The 12,224-nt window shown below is 51.5% G+C and overlaps 1 protein-coding gene across 1 annotated transcript; it reads right to left on the reverse strand.

Annotated features, from left to right (window-relative positions):
- Positions 1 to 10,463: 10,463 nt before the first annotated feature.
- Positions 10,464 to 11,453, reverse strand: LOC141917164 (olfactory receptor 14A16-like). Its single transcript, XM_074810248.1, has one exon. It carries the CDS (start codon positions 11,436 to 11,438, stop codon positions 10,464 to 10,466), a length of 975 nt encoding a protein of 324 aa, XP_074666349.1. The 5' UTR covers positions 11,439 to 11,453.
- Between the last annotated feature and the right edge of the window lie 771 nt (positions 11,454 to 12,224).

Genomic DNA, 12,224 nt, shown 5'->3' on the forward strand with positions numbered 1-12,224 from the left:
TTGGCCTTATAGGTCTTTCTAGTGCAACTCAGGAGGCCGTTGGCCTTCTTTAACACAATTGTACATTGCTGTCTCATGGTCAACACCAGGACCCCTGGGTCATTCTATGCATAGGATCTTTCCAGCCAGGTGACCCACAGCATGTGCTGGTGCCCAGGGTTATTTCTCCCCAGAGGCAGGGCCTCACATATCTCTCTGTCAAACTTCACGAGGTTCCCGTCAGTCCAGTTCTCCAGCCTCTCCAGGTCCCTCTGACCGCCTTGTGTATTAGTTACTCCTCCCAGTTCGGTATCACCTACAAACATGCAGACTTGTGAACTTGTGTACTTGCTGCGAGGGTGCACTCTGTCATGTTGTCCAGGTCATTAATGAAGAGGTTAAACAGGACTGGACTCAGTATTGGCCACTGGGGTTCACCACTGGTCCCAAGGGGACTTTGTGCTCTTGGCCATGGCCTTCTGGATCCAGCCATTCACCCTGTTTCCAGTCCACCTCACTCACGCCTATCAGGGTGTGACGGGATGGAGCGTGAAAAGAATTGTTAATATGGAGGTGAAACACCTTCCCTGCTCTCCCCTCATCCACCAGCCGAGGCATCTTATTGCTGTGGTGGGTTAACCGTGGCTAATCACCAAACTGCCACCCAGCTGCTGGCTCACTGCCTCTCCCATCCCAGCGGCATGGGGGAGAAAATAGGAAGAATGGGGATGAGAAAGCTGCTGGATGGGGACAAGGACAGGGAGATCAATTCCCAGTTCCCACTGAGGGTAAGACTTACTTTGGGGAAAGCAACTCAATTTATTGTCAATTAAAAAAGAGATTTAATTATCAATCCAAGTAATGGGGAAAAAAGACAAACATTAAAATAACACCTTTCCTCTTCCTTGTCCCAGGCTCAGCTTCACTCCTTCACTCCAGACTCCTCTCCCCCATCCTGAGCAGTGTAGGAGATTTCAGGGATTGGGGGTCACAGCCAAACCCACAGTTTTTCTCTGCTACATCTTCCTTCCCACAGTTTTTCTCTGCTCTGGCACTAATCCTCCATGGGCTGCAGGGAAGATCTGCTCCACCATGGAGCACCTCCTCCTCTTTCTCCAACCTTGTTATTCCCCATGTGGTTTCTCAATATGTTTGCTCCCTCCACCTCTACAGATCTGGTGTTTTCTGCCCTTTCTTGAAAGTGTTTTCTCAGAGGGACAACCAGTTTTGCTGATGGGCTGATCTGTGTCCTGTATTGAGACTGTTGTGGAGCTGGAAACAGATCTGTGTGGCACAGGGCAACCCCTGGGCTGGTCCCACAGAGCCACCCTTGCAGCCCCTCCAGCTACCAAGCCCTTGTCACATACACCCCATACAGTCACCTGCTGTGGAAAGGGCAGGTGCAAAAGACTGACTTATTTTTTTTCTGTTGAACTTTGGTTTCCTTTATTGTTCTTTGTTGGCAAGTAAGAAACAGCTTTATGTGACTGCATGTGCAGCCAGCTCTCCAAATGGAGGAGGTGGGAATTGGTGCAAATGAGCTGCAACCTTCAGCTACAGACAGAAAGGCGGGATCTGAAAAAGCCCAGGGGGCTGAGAAGAGAGACCTCAGTGGTGGGGACAGAGTGACAAAGGTTGGCCATAGAGTGTGTGACCTCACTGAGCTTGCTTTTCCAGACTTCATCAGGGCACACGCAGAGTCAGTATAAACTGGAGAATGTAGGTATTTCTTGATCTAGAAGGTGAAAAATGAGGAAAACAGAAAAAAAAAAAAAAAATTTAATATGCAAATCTTCTGGTTTTAGGCTACACTATGGAAATGTCTCTATTTGGAAGAACTGAAGAATTAATAACAATTATGCACAGAGATGTTGCTTTTTGGCCACAATGTTATCCTGGACACAATGATCTTCTCAGTCCTGATGATGAGGGGAAATGGGTTGAGAAGGGAACAGACCCTGCAGGTAGACAATTGGTTGTGCCACTGGTGTTAGTAATGGGCTTCTATGACCTTGAGACCCTTCCTGAGGAAGAGATGAGATTCACCTGATGAAGTGGGAGAAAACTACCTTTGCTAACAGGCTGGGCAACCTGCAAAGAAGGTTTTAAACTGAAAGGGTGACTGAAAGAAATCAGTGAGCAACAATCATGTGAGGAAGTGGTGGACAGGTTTTCAAGGAAAGGGTCTTGTATGATGAGATCGGAAGGGACACGTTAATAAACAAAAAAGAGCTTAGGAGGAAACACCTCAAACATGTGCACATAAAGAAGGAGATGCCCACAGGACAACACAATGGAAATGCTCTCCTGCCCTTTCTGGGAGATCAGCATGGCAGGATACCTCTTTTGAGAGCTGGCACAGTAATTCTCACAGCGTGGAGAGCAAACAAGAGGAATTAGATGTCCGTGTGCAGTCACAGAGCTCTAGTCTCATTGGGATAACAAAGACGTGGGGCATTGCTGACACCACTGGAGAGCTGCGATGGAAGGATGCTGATGTTTTAGGACACGCTGAAAAGGCGAGGGAGGGGAGTTGCCCTTCACATGCGAGAGGAGTGGGAATGCATGGAGCTCTGCCTGGGAAGAGGTGATGTGTCAGCTGAGAAGTAATGGATGAGTGGACAGAGCTACGTGGTCTACTATAGGATCAGCTGTAGACAATCAGGATGATGCTGAGAGCCTGCAGGGAAAGAGCTGCAGGTGTGGGACACTGAGCACAGACTGTGGTAAAGGGAGTGGAAGGCTCTGGCATAGCTGAGAGCCCCCAACAAGGCCAAGGACTTTTCCGCCTTGCCTATGGTTGTTGCCTCTGCAGCTAAGGCCAATCAGGACAAACCTCAGCCTCATGGCACCAGGAGCTCATGGCCTCCTTGCCCCAACCAAGACAGACCTATCAGTGCCATACCATAGTCCTGCCCTTGGCACCTCACATTGCCACATGACACTACCCCAGGAAGAGCCCTGGGCAATATGGGAGGGAGTGTTCCCTAACCTGATACTCTTCCATCAAGGGTACATCTTCCTTGCTATATCCTTTCCCCCTGCTCTCTGGCACCTGGTATTCCTGAAGGCCCGTCTTGCTCGTAAAGCCCGAGGCAAAGGCGGCATTCAGTACCTCAGCCTTTTCCATGTGTGTGTAGGCAGGTCCCCTGTCTCACTGAGCCATGGGCCTGTGTTTTCCCTTGTCTTTCTTTTGTCACCTCTGTGCTTCATGAAGCCCTTGTTGCCATTGACATCCCCGGCCAGATTCAATTCTGTTTGGGCTTCAGCTTTTCTAACCTCATCCCTGCATGCTTGGACAGTGTTTAGTTATTTCTCCCAGGTCATGCATCTGTAATTTCACCTTCTGTATGATTCCTTTAGTGTCTGATTCAGGAGAGAGCTGAGGGGTCAGCAGGAGATGGCAGAAGAATGTGGGGCAGCTGCTGGGTAAATGGAGGGTCTAAGACCAACTCCTGGAAGGCTCCATCTTGTATAAAATTCTGTAGACGTATACATATAGGCCACTAACATGGCCTTGCACAACAACACTTATTTGCCTTTACTCTCTTGGATGTGAGTTTGTTTGCTTTGAACCCTCCTTTGGTGTTTTAGGGATGGTTGTCACAGTAATTCTTCTCTGGGCCAGAAATTGAACTAGTACCTCCTTTTATTTCCTGTAATATCCTGAGACTCCTCTTGCTGTTATTGTGTGAGACACACCTCAGTCAGGGTGAACCATCATCACACAGACATTAACAGCTGACCAAGTGGAGCTTCTAGTCCAGGGGGACCTTGAGGAAATAAAAAATAAAAATAAAATAAAAACCTCTTGACGTTTCCAAGGAGACGTGGCCAGTCCTGCATTGGGAGGAAGAATAACCCCGTGCATCAGAACCAGCTGGGACTTGCCCAGCTGAGCAGTGACCCTAAGGGAAGGGCCTGGGCACTAGGAGGGACGGCACACGAGCCGGTGGTGCATGCTCCCCAGGAACAAGGCCAGCTGCCTAGGAGGTTGCATTAGGAAGAATGTGGCAACCCAGAAAACCTGAGTTGGCTTCCCCTTCAACTCAGCACTGGTGTGGCTCCACACACACAGATGTGTCCCTCTGTGCAGCTCCTATTTTGTAGGACCTGGGAGGAGGTGGAGAGTGCTGAGGGGAGGTCTGCAAAGATGGGGTATGGGGCCTCAAGCACATGACCTGTGTGTAGACACGGAGGGACATGGGCATCTTTGGGCCAACGGCAGGGAGGTTGCAGGCAGTAAAGGATTAGCCTGAGAGTGCTTGAAGGGTGGTTTCAGAGGTGATGGAGCTTCTCTTCGTGATGGAAAACAGCATGAGAAAGACATAATGGAAAAAAGTGCACCTTGGGAGGTTGCAAATTGTCACCCCAAGGGCAGTGTTGTGCAGCAAGAAGACACTGAGGGAGTCTGGACCATCCCATAGCTTTGTGTTTCAAGGAAGAGCCAGGGAGGATGGAGAGATATTCAATGTTGGTGTGACCTCACCTTGAGTACTGTGTGCAGTGCTGGGCCTGCAATTTAAGAAGGATGTGGAGATCCTTGAATGCATCCAGAGGAGGGCAACAAAGGTGGTGACAGGGCTGGAAGGAATGTCACATGGGGAAGAGCTGAGGACTCTGGTTTGTCTAGCTTTGAGAAGAACACACTGAGGTGCGACCCCATTGCTCTCTGCAGCTTCCTGCGGAGGGGAAATGGAGTGGGAGGTGCTGCTCTCTTCTCCCTGGGATCCAGTGATAGGACATGTGGGAATGGTTCAAAACTGCGGCAGGGGAGGTTCAGCCTGTACATGATGAAGCATTGGTTTTACCAAGACAGTGGACAAACACTGGAACAGGCTTCCTAGAGAGGTGGTCGATGACCCAAGCCGGTCAGTGTTTGAGAGGCATTTGGACAATGCCCTTAATAACAGCTTTAACTTGGTCAGCCCTGCATTGGTCAGGTGGTTGGACTAGATGATCGTAGTAGGTCCCTTCCAACTGACGTAGTCTATTTATTCTTTCCTATTCTATATCAGGAAGGGCAGGGAAATGCTGAGGTGAGAGCAAGGTGGGGAAGAAAGGATGATGTTGAGAGCCTGCAGGGGAAGAACTGCAGGTGTGGGACACTGAGCACAGCCTGTGGTAGAGACAAGTAAAGGCTCTGGCATAGATGAGAGCCCCCAACAGGGCCAAGGTCTTTTCCCCCTTGCCTATGGTTGTTGCCTCTGCAGCTAAGGCCTACCAGGACAAACCTCAGCCTTATGGCACCAGGAGCTCATGGCCTCCTTGTACCACCCAGGACAGACCCATCAGTGCCATACCCTAGTCCTGCCCTTGGCACCGCACATTGCCACATGACACTGCCCCAGGAAGAGCCCTGGGCAATGTGGGAGGGACAGGATCTCCCTTCCCAGGGGCTGCGGGTCAGGCTTTGGCCCTTTGGCTTCAACACTCAAAGGCAGACTGAGCATCAGAACCACCTTTACATTGGGTTTGCTACCTCTCATTCCTGCCTCCACCCTTCTGCTCTAACCAGCCCCTGGGGAGGCTTTGTTGGGGATGGCCCTCAGTGGGACCCAGTAACACTCCTGGGAACTGTAGGTGTTGCTTCTGACCTTGACTTCTTCAGCCATTGGTTCAGGCTCCTCTCAGTGTCTGAGGCTCATGGTCTCAGCACCAAAGACACCATGGGGCTCATGAAAATGCAAAAAGCCATGTCTCTTCCAATTATTTTCTTCAGTCTCCAACTCTTGAGTAGCTAGTTGGAGAGGCCGCTGGAGTGCACGTAAAGGGGGAGATTTCACTGAGCATTTAATACAGCAGTGTTGTTTATATTTAAGTGTCTTGTATGATATTTTCATTTAACAGCAGAAGTGATGGCACCATTTTCTTAATTGATGTTGATGCAGGGGGTCTCCTCCTGCTGTCAGGAGGGGTAGGACCAGCTCCTCCTGGAGGTCAGACACTCCATGGACAACCTGATTCCTCACCTCCCCAGCCCGGCCATTTCTCCCATCGGCCCCCTGGCACTTGCAACACTTCTCCTGACATCAGACTTCTCCAGCCCAGCTGCAGCTGGAGGTTACAGCTCCTCTGCACCATCTCCCACTGGCTTCCCTCAGAGACCTGGCTGCACACGGGCACAGCAGAATTTCTCCTCATTGCCAACAAACAGAAGGAAAACATGGGAGAGTTTAACAAACAACAACCGCCACTGCTCAGCTGTGTGCTAAGGGGAAGCTGCCTCCACTGAGGTTCACCATCCCCAGGGGAGAACCTCACTAGCAATGTTTCAGACAGATCGATGGGAAATGAGAGATATGAACACAGTGAAGGAGGTGGCTGAAGAGAGAATTAGACTGCTGAGAGACAAGGGCAGGCTTCTGACTCCCTGAAGCTCAGAGCTTCAGTTTCAGTTCATACACTTCCTTGAAATTCCCATTTGGTCATGGTGGAAAAACTTCATCACTTTATTCAAAGTATTCAGTCATCTCAGCTGACAAAAAGGTGCTCAGGTGTTTTTTAGAAGTGTCAGTCAGTTCTTTCCCTCCCCACCCAGCAGCATCCTTGCCACTCCTCACCCCTCGCACAAAGAGAGTCACCACTAAGGTGGCAGGCTCTCTCCCCTGATACGGGGAAGCTGGGTGACCACCTGCAGCGAAACACCCTGGATCTGGGTGGCCAGATTTGCACTTGTCTCAACACCTCTGTGTTACAGTGTCTGCTCAAAGGGGTCTCTGGATCATCCATTTTTATTCCCTCTTGGATAAATGAAGAGTGACTCCTTTGTAGGTGAAGAAATGGAGAAGACCGGTCTCCCCCAACATCAGACACCTCCATGCAGATGTCTATGTCAAATCAAGTTGAATAGGCTTACGCTCCTAGTCAATGGAGGGAAGGCATTGTCCCTACTGAGGTGTCAAGAGATCCATTTCCTGGTGACCAGGGAATGCTCCAGAAGGGTTCCCATAGGTCCTAGGTCATCCTTCCAAGCACCCTGCGGGTACTTCAGCTACCCCAGGGCATCTCAGAGAGCAACAGCTGATGGATGTGGGCAAAGGAATTACTCAAATGAATTTGCTACATCACGTTCTTGGGGACTGAGATGTGACTGACCAGCCTGTTGTTCCATGGATGCTCCTTGTTGCCCTGCTTGAAAATGGGTGCAATGTCTGCCATTTCCCACCCTGTTTGCCCTGACATTTCAAAGATGACCAGGAGCAGCCTTGCAATGACCCCAGGCAGCTCTCCCAGCACCCTTGGGCACATCCCCTCTGGTCCCGTGGACCTGTGTGTGCCCAAGTGTTGCAAGTGCTCCCCAGACATACCTTCCTCTGGCATGGGTGCAGCCCTGCCTGCACAAATGTTGGTCAGAGACTCAAGGACCAGGGAGGTCTGGGGGCAGATCTTACCAGGAGAAGACGGTGGGAAAACAATGAGGTCCTCAGCCTTTATCTGATTTCAGCCCCATCTGAGCTTTGACTTTCCTGCTTCCACCCCTGTACCCCAAGGCCTTGTCTGCATCTACCTCCTGGACAACCCGTTCCCTCTCCCACCCCTGTGCAATGCCTCTGGTGTGTGAACTCCTCAGCCAGAAGATCCCTGTACATCCCCACCAGCCTCCAGCTAGGGCCTATTTACCTCACAGAACATCACACTGAGGTGTTGCTGGGCTTTGATGTTGTTGTCCTCAAAGATCCAAGAGGGCTCCATGGATCTTGGCTCTCCAGGATCCTGCCAAGCAGATGCTGAACCATGTGAAATGAGCTGTGCCGCAGGCCAAGGCTGTCATTCGGCTGTTTGTCTTTTTCCTCTGCCATGGTCACTGCAGCCACAGCTGCCCTCAGCATTCACATCCTCATCCACTTCTGCCTTGTTCATGAGTATCAGAGTGCAGCCCTAGTCAGTCATCACCTGCCTGTGTCCAAAAAGGGAGGGGTGAGGCAGGGGAAAGGTCCCTGTCTGGGTGCTGGCTCTGAGGACACCTCTGTTCCAGCCCCCTGACCAGCTGCAGCAGGCAGGAGGGCAGGCCCCGCTCATGGACACCCTGCTCAGCCCTGTCTGCTCTGGAGCAGACCTGACACCAAGCAGCATCTCCCCTCAGAACCGCCCCTGGGACTGCAACTTGGAGGGGGCTCACCTGGAAAGAAGTGCCCAGGAGTGAGCCAACACTCAGGCTGTGTGAGGGCTGAGCAGGTGTGGAGGCCAAGACAACCAAGGAACCAAGTGATTTAATGATTGTACGAGGATGAATTACAGTGGAGGAGGTTGAAGACCCACTGTCAACTGCAAGAGGAGCCTGTACGAGCAAGAGTGGACAGACACCCAAACAGCAGTTGTCTAAAACAAGGGGAGACAAATTGCAGGTGGAGTCCACGTGTCACTGGAATGCGCCAGAAGGAGAAACTCCTTGCTGTTCATGAACAGCAGGAATGTATTTCAGTCACAGGTGGCATTCACCTTCCCTGATTCCCAAACCCTGTGAGTAGGAACTTCAGGGTGCAGACCATGGCCTTTGAGGGTGTTAAAGCTGGATGCAGTGAGGTGCAGGGGTAATGTAGAGCTGTCTGAGGCAGTGCCTGCCAGGCTCCCCTTGCAGTCAGTGGAGTGGAGGAGATGTTCACCTGACTTGTCTTAGCTGGTCACATAAAACACTGGGGGATCTGTGCCCCATAAACATCTGCACATTTTGGACAAGAAATCATAGGATAATAAGATCATTGAGAATCAACATAGACCTTGGGAGGTCTATGGGAAAACCCTCTGCTTGAAGCAGGGTCAGGTATATGGTGAGACTTGGCTTCTTAGGGCTTGGTCCATCTGGGTCTTGAAAACCTGCAAGAATGGAGGACTTCACTGTCTCTCAGGGGGACCAACGCTTGTTCCAATGCTTGGCTAGCCTCACAGGGAAAAAGGGGAGGCCCCCCTGGCTGTGCGGTGCCCCTCAGCCATCCTTTCTCCAGGCTGAAGAAGCCTGTCATTGGGAGCCCTTTCCCTGAGCAGAGGCCTGGGAGAACTTTTCAGGAAAGACTAAAGCAAAGGCACCGTTGAGTCCCTCATCCCCATCTGTCTCTGCTGCTGTGAAACCCCCTCCCCATTCAGCAGCAAGTCGCATGGGCCTTGTTCAGCCTTTTACTGCAAACGCAGTGACTGAAGCTCTTCATTTTGCTCTGGATGTTGCCTGCAGCCCCCCTCAGCTCCAGGGGAGCTTTGGCTTTCCTAAACACATGCCCTCAGCTCAGGTCATATTTCTAAATTCCTCCTTCATAGCCTGTCCTTGCTTCCACCTCCTGATTGCTGTGTCATGACCCCCCACCTGTGAACCACCCCTGCACCAGTGCAGCCCCACTGCCCAACACATGCCGCCATGGCCCCCTCATCAGACACTGTCCAGGACAGGGTGTGTTTGGGGTGCGGAAACATCTACTATCAGAGCCCCCATGCCGGACCTCAGCATCCATCCCCACCAGCTGTCCTGTTTTCGCAGCCCCCATGAGCCTGGTCCCAGTCAAGCCCCAGCTTTGTCCCACACAAGGGTTCCTAGACCTCCCTTCTCTGGGGTCTGCCAAGGTCTGGGAAAGAAGAGAGGCTGGGGCAGGGCTGGCTCTTCCCCTGACACAGGCACTGAGACCAGCAGGAGGAAGGAGATGGGCACAGAGCAAAACCACCCATAAACTGAGGTGAGTGGGCAGTGCTGGAAATGTATGATGGGAGGGACGGGGGGGTGATGAATGCCCATGTCACCAAGGGCACAGTTCAGCCTCTTCTCTCCTGCACCTGCATGTCTTCGATCCCTTCCACAAGCCCTGGCTCTGCACCACAAATGCCCTGGTGTGAGTCCTCACCCTGCATGGTCACTCAGTGAGAGTTATATGCTGATGGTTTTCTCTCATCGGTACTTTCCATCCCAGCCCAGCTCCCTCCAAGCTCTCCTACCTCCCCTGCCCTCTCTCCACCTCTCTCCCCAGCAAAGCCCAGTCTGGGCTGGTCCCAAGGCAGTGCCCACTGCAGGGTGCTCTGGACACTCACCCCACAGCCTCAGCCCCTCTGAAGGGCACAGCAGCTCCTCAGGGGCAGGAAGGGATCATCCCCAGAGATCGGAGGCACCCATGGCACAAGGAGAAGGAGGTCAGGGGCACCCTGTGTCCCCTGCTCTCCTGTCCAGCAGATCCTGAGGGGTCTGTAGCTTCTCCATGCTATCCCTTCCAATCGGACCAGCGCAGGAGTCCTGAGCTGGTGCAGCCAGAAATGTGTTTTAATTCCCCGTTTATTCCTGCCCTGGTAAGGATTGATGTAAGAAAAAGAAGCTGTGCATTCATTTATTTTTCTTAAAGCCACAGAGTGCCTGATTCCTCCTTTAGACAAAGTCCCTGAGTCACACAAGACAGGTGGATACTAATGTAGGAGGGAAAGTGTAATGGAATGTCTTTGGAGACCACATCATCACAAATGGAAGAAAGAAAAAAATAATTATATAAAGAAGGAAAGAAATGCTTGGGCTGTCATGATATATACTGGGAGTCATTTGCAGAGAATGGCTGACAGTCTATGGCTGCTGAAAAACAGTCAATCACTTTCCTCAGGGAATCCTTGAGTTCCTTGTTCCTCATGCTGTAGATAAGGGGGTTCACTGTGGGAGGTACCACTGAGTACAGAACTGCAACAACCAGGTCCAGGGGTGGGGAGGAGATGGAGGGGGGCTTCAGGTGGGCAAAAAATGAAGTGCCAACAAACAGGGAGACCACAGCCAGGTGAGGGAGGCACGTGGAAAAGGCTTTGTGCCGTCCCTGTTCAGAGGGGATCCTCAGCACGGCCCTCAAGATCTGCACATAGGACACCACAATGAAAACAAAACATCCAAAAAGTATACAGGCACTAACCATGAGAAGCCCAAATTCCCTGAGGTAGGATTGTGAGCAGGAGAGCTTGAGGATCTGGGGGATTTCACAGAAGAACTGGTCGAGGGAGTTACTTTGGCAGAGTGGTATTGAAAATGTGTTGGCTGTGTGCAGCACAGCATAGAGAAACCCAGTGCCCCAGGCAGCTGCTGCCATGTGGACACAAGCTCTGCTGCCCAGGAGGGTCCCATAGTGCAGGGGTTTGCAGATGGCAACGTAGCGGTCGTAGGACATGACAGTGAGAAGGAAATATTCTGCTGCAGCACAGAAATAGAAGAAGAAGAGCTGTGCAGCACATCCATGGTAGGAGATGTTCCTGTTGTCCCAGAGGGAATCGTCCATGGCTTTGGGGAGATTGGTGGAGATGGAGCCCAGGTCGAGGAGGGAGAGGTTGAGGAGGAAGAAGTACATGGGGGTGTGCAGGTGGTGGTCACAGGCGATGGCGGTGATGATGAGGCCGTTGCCCAGGAGGGCAGCCAGGTAGATGCCCAGGAAGAGCCAGAAGTGCAAGAGCTGCAGCTCCCGTGTGTCTGCGAATGGCAGGAGGAGGAACTCAGTGATGGAGCTGCTGTTGGACATTTGTTCTCCCTGGGCATGGGGGACTGTTGAACGAGAAGACACTGACAAGTTAGGGCAGGTTTTCTTGAGTCAATCCTATGCTATTTCCTAAAACATCCCCTCAAAATTATTTCTCTTTCTTTGGGGGAATTTGATTCAACTCCTTTTTTTCAGCTCAGGGTTGTGCTGCTGAGTGAGGGCACCTTATCTGAAGGGGCAGAAGGCAGCACCTCTTTCATTGTTCTCTGCCTGAACATTGGGGAGCTCTGTGTGACAAAAGGGCACCCTATGCCTAGTGCAGAGGCAGGAGAGCTGCTCTGCCCACAAGTGATCTGCTGGTCACCACACAGGTTCCCAGAGCTTATTGCACCTCTCTCTGCTGGAGGATGATCTCACTAACAATGTACTTGAAGAAGAAATTGGACTTATGCGTGCTCAGAAGTGAGTAGTTTCTAAGTCCATTTCTCCAAACTCTTCTTTCCTTCCTCGTGCAGCTGAGCAGGGAGGGATGCACAGGGGTTGCCTGGCTCTCTGCTGACTGGAGTTGTCCCTGTGGAAGCTGTTTGTCTCCAGGTCTCCTCCCCGTGGTGCTCACAGCCACCATCCCACCCGCTGTGTGCTCACCTCTGCCCTGCAGACCCCTCCTGACAGCAGAGCCCTGCCCAGGGGGTTCTCTGTGTCTGCAGGCTCTGATGGGTACATAAGACCAAATCTGATGAGGTTGTAAAGGTGACACTGCGGCTATCTGCAAGTCCTATGTTCTTAATCTTTGATATACATAAATGTATTCACCTCTAAGTGAAAAAG

Source organism: Strix aluco, chromosome 34 (genome assembly GCF_031877795.1).
Source record: "Strix aluco isolate bStrAlu1 chromosome 34, bStrAlu1.hap1, whole genome shotgun sequence".
In the NCBI taxonomy this organism is placed as follows: Eukaryota; Metazoa; Chordata; class Aves; order Strigiformes; family Strigidae; genus Strix; species Strix aluco.